This window comes from Hypomesus transpacificus, chromosome 22 (genome assembly GCF_021917145.1).
Source record: "Hypomesus transpacificus isolate Combined female chromosome 22, fHypTra1, whole genome shotgun sequence".
Lineage (NCBI taxonomy): Eukaryota > Metazoa > Chordata > Actinopteri > Osmeriformes > Osmeridae > Hypomesus > Hypomesus transpacificus.
The window spans coordinates 11,673,424-11,693,371 of record NC_061081.1 but is presented as its reverse complement, the minus strand read 5'-3'; the positions used below and the strand labels follow the sequence as shown (position 1 = coordinate 11,693,371).

The 19,948-nt window shown below is 46.1% G+C and overlaps 1 protein-coding gene across 1 annotated transcript in view; it reads right to left on the bottom strand.

The window, feature by feature from the left end:
- The window catches only part of inpp4b (inositol polyphosphate-4-phosphatase type II B), a 70,181-nt gene that overhangs the window by 42,918 nt on the left and 7,315 nt on the right, over positions 1-19,948 (bottom strand). Inside the window, exon 3 of the mRNA XM_047045334.1 lies at positions 10,003-10,076. Coding sequence (XP_046901290.1) covers positions 10,003-10,076 — 74 coding nt within the window. The remainder of the gene's footprint in view (positions 1-10,002; positions 10,077-19,948) is intronic.

The following is a 19,948-nucleotide window of genomic DNA, read 5'->3' as shown; positions in this document are numbered from 1 at the left end:
GGAAGTTCTGCCCTGCCTGCCTAGCACTAAGGACAGATGTTGTTATATGTATGAAGGAAACATGCAGGGAGTGAGAAAGGCATGCAGGGAGAGAGGCAGAGAGGCATGGAGGCAGGCCGGCATCCATTGGAAATTAGCTTTTCACATGACAGCAATAACTATGGTTCCTCCCATCTCTCCTCCACACAAACGTCAAAACCTGAGACCCTTTTTTCTGAGTGTGTGCGATTACCTACACCAGGAGTAGGCATCCTTGGTCCTCAGGTGCCACTGTCCTGCATGTTTGAGATGTTTCCCTGCTCCAGTACACCTGATTCAAATCTCCCCACTCTGCCCCTGATTGGCTGTGAGGTTTAGGCATTAGGAGAGACGATTGGTTCCAGAGCCAGTTATAAAGTTGCAAAGCAAGGGTAAAATGCTGTGTTGGCCACGGCCAAAACACCCCCCCCCCCTCCCACCCCCCAAAAAAAGAAGCTCAGATTTGCACGAATCACGTAGGTTACCAATTTTGATTTCAAAAAGGTGAGTTTCACCTAAAGGTGAGGCGTTTGCATGATGATATGGCCTTTGCATGATGAGGCGTGCATGCCTGGTGATATCAACACCCTGTAATTCACCCATCATACTGGTTAGCTCTAGCAATCACACAATAGTAGCTAGCTCAGCTGTAAAAGTTATTTACCGGTCTAGCGGTCTGGTCTGAAGCTAGGAGCAACACAGAGCACAGCCGGCTTCTCAGGTGAGCAAAATGGTTCATGAAACCTTCTAGGATGTGCCCCTTCTGTTGTTGATAATCCAGTTCTCCAAAGCACCGGATGTAGCCTACCTGCTGGTAGCCAGCTAGCTACCAACCAGTTAGCTAATAAACTATGTTTTCCTTGTATTTGAGCTGATAGTATTGTGGTGGGACTGATAGATTATTAAAGCAACAATCCACAAGAGGGGTATCAAATGATGATCGTTAATCCTGTAGAGCAATCGATGCCATTCATTAACCGAACTGGAGTGGATAAGCACGAGGCAGCTAACCCTCCTCATAGCGCTGATATCAGGTCACATGACCTCCGAGTCATTAGACAGTGATGTTGTCACTCACACGTGATCGCTAGATGGCGCTTCTTGCACAGATAAATGGCAAGGTCGGAAAATGAAATTGCTTTCGTCAATGTGTCATTCCTTTCCGTGTTGGTGATTATTTCATTAGCACGTTTGTTGTTTAGCCCTTCAATTATTCAGCAAAATGTAATTTATTGGCTAAAGGATTTCACACACCTTGCAGGCATAGACGGAAATCCTGGGGGGGACAGGGGGGACACGACCCCCCCATGCTGGGAAAAATTGGATTTGTCCCCCCCAATAAATCACTGTAAATATAAGGAAATGTAAATAATATAAATAATATACATTTAACATATTACAATGTAGGCGAGTTGAGAGCTGTCTCAAGTAACTGAGTTAAATGCCAACTACCAGCCAATCAGAAACATCCCCGGTAACCGACGCAAGCGCCCGGCACGCTCTCATAGGTCAACTGCTCGCGCAGTGAAATTATGCTCGGGCGAAGTGAAAAATGTTTAAAGTCTATGCGCTCTCGACTTTTGACTTAAATCTGACGCCATACACAATTTTCGCAGAAATTGTACCTTCTTTAATATTACATGGAAGGTGAACGGGACTGCACCCGACTACATCAAGTCTCTCCTCCGGTCGTCTTCTGACAACCGTCTGGTGGTCCCACCTCTCAAGAGCGCCTGTCTCCTGTCTGGCCTCGCAATGGTGGAACCAGCTTCCCACCTCCATCAGAGACACTGACTGTCTCCCCACCTTCAAGAAAAGGCTAAAGACGCACTTGTTCCGGGAATACAACGGTACTTAGGAATGACGTGCTGGACCTGATGTTAGTTTCCTTCAGGAAAACAATGACTCTTATTGAGGAACTTGTTGCTCTTTTTCGTTAGTTGTAAGTGATTTAACTTCTTGTACTCACTGTGAATGATATTAATGTTGCTTGCTTACCTACAGGTACACTCTTGCACTTCTTGAGGTTCATGTTGTTTAATTGTAACTTTTCACAATGTATGCTTCATGTTCTGGCTACCCACAATGTTTTGGGGCTATCTCGTTGTTTATGATCATTGACCTATGCACTTTTGTAAATCTCTGTCTTGGAAGTCGCTTTGGATAAATTGTAAATGTATATACTTAACTACAGCGTTGTTACTACAGGTATCGCTATGTAGTTGGAAGTTTATGTAACATTAATATAAAGGGTTGCATTGTAAACCCATCCATGAAATAAGTGTAATTCAGAGGTAGAGCAGAGCAGATCAACAGATTGCAAGTTTAAATCCCCCCTCTGTGTTGAGCTTGGATACAATTGTTGGCTTTATGAATATCCTATTATGACTCCTGGGTGGTTCACGTCTCTATCATCCCAGATAAGGACAGAAGCTTCCAACGTACATGTGACAGGTGGGATTAGCTGGAGGGAGTTCATCTGTTAAAACTGCCTTATTCATCTGTTAAAATTGCCTTATTCATCTGTTAAAACTGCCTTATTCATCTGTTAAAACTGCGGTATTTAGACTTCTCTCAGTAAATAGGGTGAGATTTATTTGAAGCCCTGGGGTGACTCATGATGCTAAAGAGCAGAAACAGCTGTCAATGGACAAGTCCAACACACACACACATCTTTCTACCTCTGAGCAGTTCTTTGTTTATCTTCACCCCTGCACAGTGTGAAAAGTCCAAGCTGTAAAGAAGAATTCTGTTAATCACTATAGTGTTACATAAATGGTAAATAGGTGTGTGTATGTGTGTTTATGTTCATTGTGACCCACTGTCGTATTGCGACAACTTTGCCGCATACAAAAACAAAGTGAAGCATTTGGGCTGTCTCACACCCCAACATTGCGAAGGTTAAAATAACCTTATTTTTATTAGTTTTTGCATTGGGTCAAATTGGGTAAACACAACGAGGGTTCGTTATGAACCCTCGTTGTGTTTATTAATGCTGAGGGCTGGCTGATATAGCTGTCTGTCTTACTAGAACGGCGTATCTATGCGTCTGTGCTAACGTGTGCTGAAGTTGTGACGTTAGGCTAGCACTGAGGTCCCTTCTGCCACACAAGGCACTTTTCGCCACAAAAACTACATTAATCCCATTACAATCAACGCAATCGGGACCAAGACGAACATTTTGACACAGATGTTGTCTATGTAGTCAAAATATTGAGGGATCCTTAAAGGGGTGATTGATTGCAAAACCGATTTTACCTTGTCATAGTTGAACAACGACAGTTCGGTGGGTAAAATGAACATACAGTGAATATCAAAGTCCATTGACACCTCTTTCCTATGCAAATCTTTAAAAGAAAAAATGTGGCTGTAAAACGCTAGATTTTCAACAAAGCCACCGGTGTGACGTAAGACGGGGGACCGCCCTTTTTGGCTCTGGTCTGTATCTTTGTCACGCCCCAAAATTGCTGTTTTGCTGTTGTCTATGAGAAGATCCCGGCGAAGTTCGACACTCAATCATTCATTTGCTCTGAACATTTCACCCAAGACAGTTTTGACAACCTTGGACAATTTCAAGCAGGATTTGCTAGGAAGCTGAACCTGGAAAGAGGTGCTGTTCCGACCGTATGCTCATTGCAACCTCAAGCTATAAGGACAGTATGATGTTGTGCTAACAGTTATTAGCAATGCTAACGTTTCCTGTATATAGCATACCAGGTAGAATGCTAAATACGTTTCTACACACATCAAATGACTCTAGCTAGACTAGCTGTAGTCGGCATTAGAAGGGAAGCTTCCGAAAAAATAGCCAGAAAACTAACAGCAGTCTGACTTATTGCTAACGCAGTCTGACTTATTGCTAACGCCTATCTAGAAAATCTATTTGAAAGAACTGGAGAAAGGCAGGTGCTAGATACAGGATACGTTAGCATTGCTAGTAAATGTTACTAGTAACACCTAGACTGTAGGCATGTAAACAAGTTTAGCTTGCTAACGCAAGAGCATAGGTAGAATGTGTGATAATTTAGCCTAGTTTATTGGCAGTGGGGCTAACGTTGATTCATGTTCCTGACTGTGTTTCATTCAAATAAATAACCTATGTAATGTAAATCTACAATTCACGATACACGTTTGTCCAGATCTTTGTCATGTTATTTTCCAGCAAGATATCTAGAGTTAGCTAACTGAAGCCGAGTAGAATCACAATATGGTTTGGTTGCTAAGGTGTAGCCCAACGTTCTACCCACCTAAGTCAATCCAGTTTGCTTCAACAACAGAAGTCGAAACAAGTAATGTTATCATTTCAAATGATATGTAGTCAATCTGTTGAAAACAGTGTTGTGTAGACACAATAGATTAATTTGCGCGTTTTTATTTCAAGTCTCCAACTTCGGTGTTTCAGCAATTGCTATATATGTGTCTGTGTAGGTGTGTACATGTGTCTGTGTAGGTGTGTAAATGTGTCTGTGTGTGTAAGTGTGTATATATGTTTGTGTGTGGGTGTGTGTGTGGCCCTGCTCTGTATCAGCCTGGGGAGCAGAATGACTCAGAGAAAGTGAGTCCTGAGACGTGATTATGTTTCTTTAATAAAGTGTGATCACACTGACAACACAAGCCTTCCCCCGCTGCAAAACAGCGATGATGGGTTTAACAAAAACAGATGGGTTAGTGCTCCAGAAGCAGACACACACAGTCACACACACACAGTCACCCCCACACACACACACACACACAGAGTCACACACACACACAGAGTCACACAAACAGCTACCTGAGGTTGATGTCAACTGGTTGTGACAAGTGTCGCTGGTTCTGGGAGCCAATGAGAAGCCGGTTAATCTGTCTGCTCACTCTATACTACAGAGACAGACTCTAGTACCCCCCCTGCTTCTCCACACCTCCCTGCTCCTCCACACCTCCCTGCTTCTCCACACCTCCCTGCTCCTCCACACCTCTCTGCTCCTCCACACCTCCCTGCTCCTTCACACCTCCCTGCTCCTCCACACCTCCCTGCTCCTCCACACCCCCCTGCTCCTCCACACCTCTCTGCTCCTCCGCACCTCCCTGCTCCTGCACACCTCCCTGCTCCTCCACACCTCCCTGCTCCTCCACACCTCTCTGCTCCTCCACACCTCCCTGCTCCTTCACACCTCCCTGCTCCTCCACACCTCCCTGCTCCTCCACACCCCCCTGCTCCTCCACACCTCTCTGCTCCTCCGCACCTCCCTGCTCCTGCACACCTCTCTGCTCCTCCACACCTCCCTGCTCCTCCACACCTCTCTGCTCCTCCACACCTCCCTGCTCCTCCACACCTCCCTGCTCCTCCACACCTCCCTGCTCCTCCACACCTCTCTGCTCCTCCACACCTCCCTGAGCTCCGATCGATTTTAAACTCGGTGAGAAGTGACACTGTTTCACCGTTCCCCTGTCTCGAATGACTGTGCTAAACCAATTACAATTTGCGCCGCATTGCTGAGGCAACAGTACGGGAGGAGCGAGGAGAGCGTGAGGTTCATCACCTCTGACCTCAGGGAGGCTGCGTCGGACTGCTTTTAGACTGGCAAGCTTTCTGTCTGTGAGACACACACACACTCCCCCCCCCCCCCCCACACACACACACATTTTTCCACACACACTACCCACCCACACACACAAATCTCAGTATTCAAGAACCTTCCAGACCTCACAATCACACTGTCTTCTAGAACCTTCCAGATCTGATGGGTGAAACCTCGGAAAGGTCATGTTATAAGGGTCCTGTTCAGATGGTTCTTCTTTGAAAGTCTTTGTCTTCAAAGGCCTGGGATAATGTGTGTGTGTGAGTTTGTGTGCGTGTGAGTTTGTGTGCGTGTGAGTTTGTGTGTGTGTGTGTGGAAGATAATGGGACTTGAACAACTTCAAGGACATCTTAGTGTCGGCTTTTCAAAACAAATTATTAAAATGTTACAAATGATTAATCAGACATGATGGTTATGTGTGTGCGCGCATGTGTGTGTGAGTTTGTGTGTGTAGGTGTATTATCATATTTTGAGGTGTGCGCTTCACCTTCTCATACACACAATCACACATGCACACACTAACACCCATACTAAGGTGAGCACACTGAAGCAGCGTGTGTGTGTGTGGGGGCTTCAGTATCGACAGAAGATAGTTAGTATTCCACTGGTGCTGTCCCCACGCCAGCATCACCAGGTTAACAAACTCATTAGTATCAACCAGGTTTGTAGGTGTAACTGACTCTGTGTGTGTGTGTGTGTGTGACTGACTGTGTGTGTGTGTGTGTGTGACTGACTGTATGTGTGAGTGTGTGTAACACATTACGTCTAGATTGAACACAGCTGCCCCTCTGGAGACTCCAGAGACCATATGGTGATGAACAACCTCAGAGATCTGAGAGACATCAAAGAGAGACCACAGATAAGAGAGTCCAGAGAGAGACCGGAGAGAGACGGGGGAACCAGAGAGAGACCGGAGAGAGACCAGAGAGAGACAAGAAAGAGACAGAAGAGAGACCAGAGAGACCGGAGAGCGACCGGAGAGAGACCGGAGAGAGACCAGAGAGAGACAAGAAAGAGACAAGAAAGAGACTGAAGAGAGACCAGAGAGAGACCGGAGAGACCGGAGAGAAATCAGACACCAGAGAGAGACAAGAAAGTGACCGGAGAGAGACCGAAGAGAGACCAGAGAGAGATCGGAGAGACCGGAGATAGACCAGAGAGACAGCCAGCCAGAGACAGCCATAGAGACAGCCAGAGAGACAGCCAGAGACACAGCCAGAGAGACAGCTAGCCAGAGACACAGCAAGAGAGACAGGTCTTGGCTAGCTGGAAAATTCTTTCCTGTTGTACCTGGGGCACCTCAGGATTACAGGAAACAGTCCAGAAAGGGATTCTGGGTAATGATGGTGAAACTGACGATATCTCAAAGCAGCACTAGCATTTACCCCTCTCACTCTCTTCTAGCTCACTTTTACTTTCCCTGTGTGCGTGTACTGTACATGTGTGTGTAGGGTGTGTGTGTAGGGGGAATATTATAATTCTTCTCTTCTCCCTGGTTTTGCTTCAACATGTTATTATTACACACACAGGAAGTAAGACACAGGAAGTAACAACTCTACAGCCAGGCCCATGTGCAAGTCAAAGATAACCAACACTCCTACAGCAAAGTCCTCCATACACACACAGGCACAGGCACAGAGGCACAAACACACACACACACACCCTCCAGCACACACACACACACACACCCTCCAGGACACACACGCACGCACACACACACAACTTCCAGCGCTCTCTCCCCGAACACTACTCTGCATGTCTTCCCTATTCAACACCTCTACAACAGAAACAACACTAACAGAAGTACAGACATTCATTTGTTTATTGTAATTAGTCCTAGTTCCTTATTCATGAGTCCAGGGACGGATCTAAAGAATATTCATGGGGTGGCATCCCCATGGCAGAAGTATATATATGCTGATTTAATTGCAGTCATGTTAATCAATGTTAATTGGTTAATCAATCTAAGACGGATTCGAGAGACCGCAAATAGAGTGCGGCTAGTCTGGTTTGTTACATGTTTCGGAAACTGCAAAGGCAGCTCGGGTCCAAGACGGATCCGAGAGACCGCAGGTAGAGAGCGGCTAGTCTGGGTTGTTGTACGTTTTGGAAACTGCAAAGGCAGCTGGAGTCCAAAACGGATTTGAGAGACCGCAGAAAGATTGCGGCTAGTCTGGGTTGTTATATGTTTTGGAAACTGCCACGGCAGCTGGAGTCCAAAACGGATGAGAGACCGCAGATAGAGTGCGGCTAGTCTGGGTTGTTATATGTTTTGGAAACTGCAAAGGCAGCTGGAGTCCAAAACGGATTTGAGAGACCGCAGAAAGATTGCAGCTAGTCTGGGTTGTAATATTTTTTGAAAACTGCAAAGGCAGCTGGAGTCCAAAACGGATTTGAGAGACCGCAGATAGATTGCGGCTAGTCTGGGTTGTTATATATTTTGGAAATTGCAAAGGCAAGTTGAGTCTAAGAGGGACTTGAAACACCGCAAAGACTGCGGCTTATGTGGTTTTGATTCCCGCAAAGACTGCAGCTTGTATTTTGTTTTGTTACATTTTAATTTGTATTTATTTATTTTTATTACTTTTATCACTTGTATTACAGTTTTTATTATTATTGTTTTTATTGATTTTATGTAAAGTACATTGAGCTGCAATTCTTGGATGAAATGTGCTATATAAATAAAGTGTTTTTATTATTATAATCTTAAACTGTATCACCAAACCGAAGGTTGGACAACTTGGTCAGCTAGTAGTAAAAGAATGTGCAACAAGTTTGTATAGTCGATTTTTTTACAAAGATATTGAAGAAACACTGAAAATGATGTGTATTCAAATGTCTGCTAGGTTTTTCTGCATTCAGGCTTTCTACTCTTTTACCCCGCTCCCTAAATATGACACGGAGGTACGAATACGAATATGTTTGTTGAATCTCTAATATAAACCTGATTTTACCTTTGTCTCAGCGCAGTGGGGAGGGTGGTTGGAGTCGTTTAGTGCTGCATTCGCTTGCAGTCGGATATAAAAAATTGGCTCTTGCATATGTTCGATGACCCACAACTTTTCTTTGTTTTCAAAGCTGCCAATTGGGGTGGCAAAGCTATATTTAGGGTGGCAGTTACCACCCCATGCCACCCCGGTAGATCTGCCCCTGCATGAGTGCTGGTTTGTGTGCTTGTCTGCCTTAAATCTAGTTCTAACTACAGGACACACACTGACCACACAGCTGTCCCTGCAGAGAGGAACAGCTCAATTCTGCAATTCTGACATACATGAACAGTTAAGGTGTTTTTAATATATACCCCCCCTCCCCTCCCCAGGTGCGCAAGAAAGACTACAAAAACCCAGTCTGGGATAGGGGGGGTCACGTGACAGCATGCAGCAGAGTTCTGAGGCTGGGTCAGGAAACTGAGACACACAGTGTGTGTACATGTACACACAGTGTGTATACACAAAACTATCGTTTGCTATTATCATCATATATAAAATGTTAAACCACAGAACTGGGTCACAGGGAGAGTTGCTCGTTTAGGAGAGAGAGATGGAGAGAGAAGGAGGAGGGGGAGAGAGGGAGGGAGTTTCTCCAACAATTTTCTATAAAGGTTATGTTGAATCAGGGTAGCTGTTCAATGGTGCATCTAAGTAGAAAAACTAATCCTACACAAGTCTACTGTAGGTGAAGAAGAACTTGTGTGTAAAAAATGTGAAGAAGAAAAAAAAGACTAAATGTAAGAACTTCAACAAATTACTGAACTTTACTTGATTCACAATAGTTCTAATTATTAACCTACCATCCACATGCTGGGTGTATGTGTTCTTAAATGTGTGTAATATCAGTATATCTCAGCAAGAAATACTTTTCTAGAAAGTCTCCAGTCTTTGTAGGAAACTCAATAATCCTTGAGAGGATTCCAAGTGGCTATCATTGTCACTATCCATGTTAGTCTAAAGATTCAGAACGATATTGCAGGCGTTAGAACACATGAACAGGTTTGACAAACATCTCTTTTGTAATCCCAGTCAGACAGTACACAGCTGCTTCTCACAGCTGCTGCTGTAGCCGAGGTTACAGACAGGCTTTCATCTGCATGTAGCTACAGCTGAACACACACACATGCACACCTACACACATTTGTGCCAAATGTACAGGAAAATGGTTTATGAATGACACTAACACACTTTACTACACACTCACTCACACACACACACACACACACTCTCTCACACACACACACACACACACACACCAGCTGGGTTCCACAGTAAACCCTGACAGTCACTTTGAGCACCAACCTTTGTTGGCCAATAAAAACCACTGCAGAGGAGACAGAAAGTTAAGGAGATGGAGAAAGAGGGTTAAGGTTAGAGAAAGAGGAGGTTGAGGTGAGAGGAGGAAGTTGACAGTGAGAAACAGGATGTGTCCTTACCGCAGGTTGAGAGTGAGCTGTTGGTGGGTCACCAGCTCCCCCAGGGAGAAGGTGGCACTGCCCAGGAAGACGCTCTGAGGAGCACAGCACAGCAGGGGGTTAGCATGCAGCTATATTGGGATACCTTGATTCGGTTCACCGGCAGCCCAAAGCTAATTGCTGCTAATTGAGCAATAGCTGAAGTGCAAACTGTGATGTAAATCAATCGCACCTAACTGTCTCACCCGCGATTACTCCCACTATGCTGATGGCCATCTCTAATATTCTGGCTTGTAACAATTACAAACAAATATTTGAATGTATAATCAAATACATGTTTTTTTTTATCAAATAGTCTTCTCAAAGCATGTAATTGGTCAACCATTTATAGTTGGACACAGGAATACACAGGAATAGGAATGTAAATAAATGGTCAATATACATTTTTTGTGTCATACAGTCCTGGTCTCTCCTACAGTGCATCAGTGCTGGTCTCTCCTACAGTGCATCAGTGCTGGTCTCTCCTACAGTGCACATCCCATCACACATAAACACAGACTGCATGTGGGCACACACACTCAGCTGACTCCTAGGTACACAGGCATGAGGTAAACAGTGGGTGGCAGTGCAGAAAAACTGGGTCGGGGAAAGGAACCAGCCCATCAATAACAGAGACACACACACACACTCCCACGCACACACATTCACACACACTCCCCCCTACACACACACACACACCATGCCAAGGGCATGTACATGGCTGTGTTCTACGAGGCCCCTCCTACAGAAAGTAATTAAACAGAACATCATTCAGACCCACACTCTTCTGTTAGATTACACACACAGCTCTGAAGACTCACACACACAGACACACATACAAACAGACTCACACAGACAGACACACATACACACAGACAAGCACACACAGACACACATACATTTACATTTATGCATTTAGCAGACGCTTCTATCCAAAGCGACTTCCAAGAGAGAGATTTACAAAAGAGCATAGGTCACTGATCATAACAACGAGGTAGTCCCAAACATTGCAAGCAGCCAAAGCAAGAAGCATACATTGTGAAAAAATAAACAAGTGCCAAAGGGAAGACCCATAAGAGCATGCAGTTATACAAGTTACAATTAAAACAACATGAACCTTAAAAAAGTGCAAGACTGTACCTGTAGAAGAACAATCAACAGTAAAATATTTCACAGCGAGTACAAGAGTTCAAAAGTTAACTTCATTATAACTAACCTACAAGAGCAACAAGTCTCTCAATAATAGTCATTGTGATCCTGGAGGAAACTAACATCAGGTCCAATCAAGCATTCTTAAGTACCATTGTACTCCCGGAACAAGTTCGTCTTGAGCCTTTTCTTGAAGGTGGGGAGACAGTCAGTGTCCCTGATGGAGTAGGGGAGCTGGTTCCACCATTGGGGGGCCAGACAGGAGAAGAGCTTGTGTTGGGACCGGGCGGTCTTGAGAGGTGGGACCACCAGGCGGTTGTCTGAAGAAGACCCTAGGTGACAGGTGGGGGTGTAAGGCTGCAGGAGAGACTTGATGTAGTCGGGTGCAGTCCCATTCACCTTCCATGTAATATTGTAAAGGATGTACAATTTCGCGGAAATTGTGTATGGCGTCAGATTTGAGTCAAAAGTCGAGAGCGCATAGACTTTAACAAAATGTCACTGCGCCCCAGCAGAATTTCACTGCACGAGCAGTTAACCTATGAGAGCGTGCCGGACGCTCGCGTCGGTTACGGGGGATGTTTCTGATTGGCTTGTAGTTGGGCCGCTGCATTCTGAATCCTCTGAAGAGGGCGGGTTGCACATGCTAGAAGACCGGCGAGCAGCGAGTTGCAGTAGTCCAACTTGGAGAGGACAAGTGCTTGGACAAGCAGCTGGGTGGAGTGCTCAGACAGGTATCTCCTGATCTTCCGGATGTTGTAGAGGGTGAATCTACACAACCGGGAGACTGCAGCAATGTGGGCCGTGAGGGAGAGCTCGTCATCCATGGTAACCCCAAGGTTCCTGGCAGAGGATGAAGGGGTCACCGTCGCAGATCCCAGGGTGATTGACAGATCGTGGGAGATGGAGGGTTTAACCGGGATGATGAGAAGTTCTGTTTTGGCGAGGTTCAGCTGGAGGTGGTGCTCAGTCATCCAGGCGGAGATGTCTGCGAGGCAGGCCTCAATCCTAGCTGAGATCCCCGGATCAGTCGGGGGGAACGACAGGTACAGCTGCATGTCGTCAGCGTAGCAGTGGCAAACACACAGACTCACACACACAGGCACACACACAGGCACACACACAGGCACACACACACACTAACAAATTAACACAAGCACACACACACACCTACATGTAGGAACACACACACTGTGTTTCATATTGAGATTCAGTCCTCAGCTCAGCTCAGTGTTGCTCTACTGTCCGGCCTTTGATGTCTGCTCTCCGTGTCAGCAGTGTTGACACCTGTGTGTGTGTGTGTGTGTGTGTGTGTGTGTGTGTGTGTGTGTGTGTGCGTGTGCTCTCTGCTCTTGTTGTCCTCTTGTAACAGACGCAGTCTTGCAAGTTCCGTCAGAGGTATACGGGCCACTGTCCGCTTCGAACGGGAGTCGAACGCACAACCTCTGACTTCCCAAGCGCCACCACTACCAACTACGCCAACGAATCTAGCAATTCGCTGACGCGGGTGGCGATTTACATACCTGAGGAGTGAGTTTCACCATACACAGGCTACACTCTCATACAGCAGTGTCCGAGTACAGTAGAGAGCACACACCACACCACACACACGCACACACACCACACATACACACAGGTGTCAACACTGCTGAAACCGAGAGCAAACATCAAAGGCGAGACAGAGGGCGACCATCAAGCAATGGTCCCTCATTGAAATCTGCGCTAAACTCTAACTCAATCACAGGTGAGGGAAATTTACTATGCATTGCTAATTAAAGAAAAGTTGTTGTTGCCTAGCGTGAAATTTGGTTGCATATGCAAGTGTTTTACTCGCATTGAAGAGGGTACACCACACACACACACACCCAGCTTGACCTGAACCAGCAGACAACACACCAGCAACGTTCAACCGTGTAGTACCAGCAACGGTGAGTTGCAGTCTGCTGTCTGAGATGCAGTACTAGTAACAGTCCTGTTCTGCTCTGAGATGCAGTACTAGTAACAGTCCTGTTCTGCTCTGAGATGTAGTCCCAGTAACAGTCCTGTTCTGCTCTGAGATGCAGTCCCAGTAACAGTCCTGTTCTGCTCTGAGATGCAGTACTAGTAACAGTCCTGTTCTGCTCTGAGATGCAGTACTAGTAACAGTCCTGTTCTGCTCTGAGATGCAGTACTAGTAACGGTCCTATTCTGCTCTGAGATGCAGTACTAGTAACGGTCCTGTTCTGCTCTGAGATGCAGTACTAGTAACAGTCCTTTTCTGCTCTGAGATGCAGTCCCAGTAACAGTCCTGTTCTGCTCTGAGATGCAATACTAGTAACTAGGGATGACATCACAGATGGTCATAGGGGGGTCCGGTGTCGTCAAGTGTTCCCATGATGACGTCATGCCCTGTTGCCATGGAGAAGGTCACATGGCCTGGGTCAAAGGTCATGAGACTAAGCAGGAACCAAGGCGGGGGGTCTCTTACCTCAGGGGCTCTGCTTCCATGCCAACCGCTGCTGTCATCTGTTCCCACTGAGATGGGTGACAGCATGGGTCACATGACCTTTCACACAGAACCAAAACAACCTGAGATCCTTTTTCTCCTCTAGATCCTCAACTGTATCCTCACCAATGCCTCTCTCTCCTCTAGATCCTCAACTAGATCCTCACCAATGCCTCTCTCTCCTCTAGATCCTCAACTAAATCCTCACCAATGCCTCTCTCTCCTCTAGATCCTTTCTCACTGTTCGCTCCCCTCTCCCCTCTCTCCTCTGTCTGTCTTCAGATTGCTACAGACACAATTCACAACAGTCGTTTGCTTTCTGTCTCTTTCTATCTTTCTTCCTACCCACCTGCCCCCCCGGCCCCTCATACTCCCCCCCCACCCCTACCTAAGGCCCCGCCTCCTCATACTCCCCCCCCCACCCCTACCTAAGGCCCTGCCCCCTCATACTCCCCCCCCCCCACCCCTCCAGTATCAGATATAAAAGGGCATCCTGTCTCCTGACCTTTTCTCTCAATATTTTCCTACCAGAGTCTTTTCCTGCGCCAGCACAGACACAGACACACACACACACCAACACAACTGTAGATCTACATACAGGAGGATGGTCAGTACTGTAGATCTATACACAGGAGGACGGTCAGTACTGTAGATCTATATACAGGAGGACGGTCAGTACTGTAGATCTATATACAGGAGAACGGTCAGTACTGTAGATCTATATACAGGAGGATGGTCAGTACTGTAGATCTATATACAGGAGGACGGTCAGTACTGTAGATCTACGATAAAACGTCTCAGTCTGCCAGTCTGTATCTCTCTCTCTCTCACACACACAAACACTTGTACACTTGTACACAGACACACATATTTATACTCAGACGGACAGACAGACAGACAGACACACACACATTTATGCATACACAGTAACAACATCAAATACAATGGGTTCAAATGAGTGTAGAGATCCCTTCTTTAGCATCTATGTTCATCCTTCAAATAAACAGTCCCAGAGGAGGGGAGAGGGATGAGGAGAGAGAGGGATGAGGAGAGAAAGGGATGAGAGGAGAGATGTATGGATGAGAGGAGAGATGGATGAGGGGAGAGAGGGATGAGAGATGGATGGATGAGGGGAGAGATGGATGAACAAAGAGAGGGATGAGAGGAGATGGATAAGAGGAGAGATGGATGAGAGGAGAGAGGGATGAGAGGAGAGATGGATGAGGGGAGAGAGGGATGAGAGATGGATGGATGAGGGGAGAGATGGATGAGGGGAGAGATGGATGAACAGAGAGAGGGATGAGAGGAGATGGATAAGAGAAGAATGAGAGGAGAGAGGGATGAGAGGAGATGGATGAGAGGAGAGATGGATGAGGGGAGAGAGGGATGAGAGGAGATGGATGAGAGGAGAGATGGATGAGGAGGATAGATGGATGAGGGGAGAGATGGATGAGGGGAGAGAAGGATGAGAGGAGATGGATGAGCGGTGAGGGAGTCGGGATAGTAATCAGAAGGTTGCTGGATCGATTCCCCGCCGTGCCAAATGATGTTGTGTCCTTGGGCAAGGCACTTCACCCTTCTTGCCTCGGGGGGAATGTCCCTCCACTTACTGTAAGTCGCTCTGGATAAGAGCGTCTGCTAAATTACTAAATGTAAATGTAAATGGATGAGAGGAGAGATGGATGAGAGGAGATGGATGAGAGGAGGAGATGGATGAGGAGGAGGAGATGGATGAGGGGAGAGAAGGATGAGGAGGAGGAGATGAAGGAGAAAAGAGGGCAAGGAGAGAATAAAGGAGAAGACAAATGATGCCCTTCCACCATCAGGGAGGATTGATTCTTATCGCCTCACTTCATTCACTCTCTCTTCCTCTCTCTCTCCCTACCCTCCCTCTCTCTCTCCTTCCTTACCCTTCTTCTCTAACCCTCTCTCTCTCCCTACCCTCCTTCCCTCTCTCTCTTTCCATACCCTCCCTCTCTATCCCTCTCTCCCTACCCTCCCTACCATCCCTACCCTCCCTCTCTCTCTCTTTCCCTACCCTCCCTCCCTACCCGCCCTCTCTCTCCTTCCCTACCCTCTCTACCCCCCCTCTCTCTCCTTACCCTCCCTCTCTCTCTCTCTACTTCCCTCTCCTCTCTCCCTCTCTTTCTCTCCTTGTCTCTCTCTCTATTATCTCAGTTGCAGGTTAAACTGATCTACTCTTCCTATGCTGCCCTTCCTTATAAAATGTATGACTCGCCATGAGCACACACACACACATCCACCTCTCTCTCACACACACACACACACACATCCACCTGTCACACACACACACACACACACACACACATCCACCTGTCACACACACACACATCCACCTCTCACACACACACACACACACACCTCACATGCAGACACCCACCACACACACAAACACACACACAAACAGATGAGACAGACTGAGGAGCATCCTTCTAAACATACTAATTACATTCAGAGATGCTGACAGTTGAAGTGTCACTAGTCCACACACACACACACACACTCTCTCTCACTCAAACTACTGACACACACAACATCAACATGGCAGTTCATTTGGATTGTAACACACACATCAGGAGTGATCCAGTTAACACAGGGAAGCTGCATCTATCGCTGTGTTCACTAACTCAGACACAGGAACACACACACACACCCCACCCACCCATCCTCACACAAACACACATATGAACCAACCAGCAACAAACACACACACGCATATGCACACACACAGGCACAGCAAGAGAAAGCCTGCTTACCGTTCGTTGCAGTCCTTTCCGGAAAAAGAGCAACCGTGTGACACAGAGAGTCAACAAGGAGGAAGAGAGAGAGAGAAAAGGAGAGAGAGAGAAGGAGAGCGAGAGAATGAGGGAAAGAGGAGGAGAGAGGAGGGAGAGAGGAGGAGAGAGCTGTGTGTCTTTAAGCTCAGTCACAGTCTCTTCAGCCTGGCGCGCTCTCTCTCTGGTGCAGCGGGCGAGCACACATACGCAAGGAGCACACACACACACACACACAGACAGACAGAGCGCAGCGCGGCAGTACCTAAGGGAGGGGGGAGAGAGGGGAGACAGAGACAGAGAGAGAGACAGAGAGAGACAGACAGATACAGGGAGAGAAGGATGGAGGAGAAAGAGAGAGGAGGGGTCACACCTCTGGTCTTCGTGACTCACAAAGCCTGTGGTAGAGAATAACTTAGAATGGCTCCAACTGTGTGTGTGTGTGTGTACCCCCAACAGTGTCTATTTCTGTACAGACAGTTTACACACACTCCGTCTCTGTTTTCTCTCTGCAGGACCAGCAACACCCCTACCAGGACCTACCCCTCACAACATAGGACCATTAACACACACACACACACACATGTACCTACCCCTCACAACATAGGACCATTAACACACACACACACATGTACCTACCCCTCACAACATAGGACCATTAACACACACACACACACACATGTACCTACCCCTCACAACATAGGACCATTAACACACACACACACGTACCTACCCCACACAACATAGGACCATTAACACACACACACACACATGTACCTACCCCTCACAACATAGGACCATTAACACACACACACACATATGTACCTACCCCTCACAACATAGGACCATTAACACACACACACACACATGTACCTACCCCTCACAACCCCATCCAGCTCCACACACGCACACACAAACACACACAGTGCTGTCAGTGAGCCTGTGGCTAATCTCAGGCAAGGCCAAGTGTAACTGAACCCAGACTAAAGAGAAATATGTTGAGAAAAGACTCCCTCCTTGACATTTAAATGAGAACAAGCCAGATCTGATGAATTTACGAATCAGGATATAAAATATTAAAATAATAATTTCTTAATGCAACTGTGATGTCAAAGCTTCTAGAAAGTGCAACAAAGAGAGGGAAATATACACACAATTAAAGCACACACACACTGTAGTGATCTCAACAACATACCTCACACACACACTGTAGTGATCTCAACAACATACCTCACACACACACTGTGTGATCTCAACAACATACCTCACACACACACTGTGTGATCTCAACAACATACCTCACACACACACACACACACACACACACACACACACCCTCTAGCGGTCACACACCTCAGCAGTTTGTCGATATTTAGTTTCTCCGGTTGATCTACTCAATCATGTGGGCTTAACTCAGGAAGTGACATCACAGATCACAGAGCCACAAACCACTTCCTCTTGAGACACACTTACTTTAAACCAAGGCCATAATCATAATATATATTAGGGGGGACACATCCCCCCCCCCCAATATTCAAATCTGGTCAAAATGTCCCCCCCAATATATTGGTGTAAAAATGTAAATACAAATGTGTTACGCAATGACAGGCAACCACACACGCTGTCCGGAATTATCATATCAAATAAATATTTGTCCCCCCAAATGTTGACTGCATGGCTACGGCCTTGCTTCAAACACAAGGTACACTCACCTTAGATGGACTGCAGAAAGAGGGGAGAGACAGAGAGAGAGGGGTAGGGAGAGAGAGACTGTGTTTGAGAGAGACAGAGAGGGAGAGAGACAGAAAGAGACAGACAGTGTTTGAGAGACAATATGTATATACAAGAGTGTGTGTATACATGTGTGTATGCGTGTATATATATATATATATATATATGTGTTTGTATGTATTAACTTATCTCTTCTACTGATTATTTGGCAACATGAACAATATACCAACCTGTGTGGTGTAGTTACACGTATGTATATTTGGATGACCGTGTGTCTCTCGGTATTTGACTGTATGAAATATAAGTATATATAAGGCCATGATTTATATTGATTTCTGTAATTCCAACTTTGCTTTGGTAATATGAACAATTGTTGTTTTCATGCCAATGAAGCCCTTTGAACTGAACTGACAACCAGTGTTTGAGAGAGACAGACAGAGAAAGAGAGACCGAGAGAGAGACAGAGTTTGAGAGAGACAGAGACAGCGAAAGAGAGAGAGATCAATATCTGGAAAAATGTAACCAGTTAATTGAAAACTACACAGAACTTTAAATAAATAAGAAATTAAGGATATCTCTGGGCGAAGGGCCTACTGCAAGCCTTGCCGCTAGATATGTATCTAAATGTCACAACCTTAGGGACAGTGAATCAACCTTGTATAACTGTTAAAACCTTTCTGTCTTCTGTCATCTTAACATGCATTTATTTGTTACTTTTCAACAGTCCCCAACTTACTATGCTTCTGTTATTTTGCCATATTATTATTGTTAGACTCCTTGTTAATTGTTATGATATATATGTTAAAATGTCCATTCAATATGGACTGTTTTGGCAATACAGCTCAACCCGAACTGTCATGCCAATAAAGCATACTGAACTGAACATAGAGAGACACAGAGAGAGACAGAGAGAGACAGAGAGAGAGAGAGACAGACAGAGAGAAACAGAGAGAGAGAGACAAAGAGAGAGAGAGAGAGACAGAGACAGAGAGAAAGACAGAGACAGACAGACAGACAGAAAGAGAGAGAGAGACAGACAGACTGTTTGAGAGAAACAGAGAGAGAGGGACAAAGAGAGAGACACAGACAGAGAGAGAGACAGACAGACAGAGACAGACAGAGACACACAGAGAGAGAGACACACAGAGAGACACACAGAGAGAGAGACGGAGAGAGAGAAACATGGAACGAAAGGAAGGATGAGCGCCGTAGAGGATGAATGATAAAGAGACGCCACACAGAAGAAGCTGCTACTGCTGAGTATGAGCGGATAATAGCTTCACACACACACAAGCGAGACAGAGAGAAAGAGAGAGAGAGAGGGAGAGAGAGAGAGAGAGAAAGAGGGAGAGAGAGAGAGAGAGAGAGAGAGAGAGAGAGAGACAGAGAGAGAGAGAGAGAGAGAGAGAGAGAGAGAGAGAGAGAGAGAGAGAGAGGAGAGAGAGAGAGAGAGATAAGGGGAAACAGCTACCTACTTCTTTATACAGTATGCTGAGAAAAGGAGACAACTTCTTTGATCCTTTCCGCTGCAATTAGGAAACACGTCCACTGTGTCTGAGATCTGTCTGGAGGTCAGAGAGATCAGGAGAGAGACCAGGAGAGAGAGAGACCAGGAGAGAGAGAGAGAGACCAAGAGAGAAAGAGAGACCAGGAGAGAGAGAGAGAGACCAGGAGAGAGAGAGAGACCATGAGAGACCAGGAGAGAAAGAGAGACCAGGAGATACCAGGAGAGAAAGAGAGACCAGGAGAGAGAGAAAGACCAGGAGAG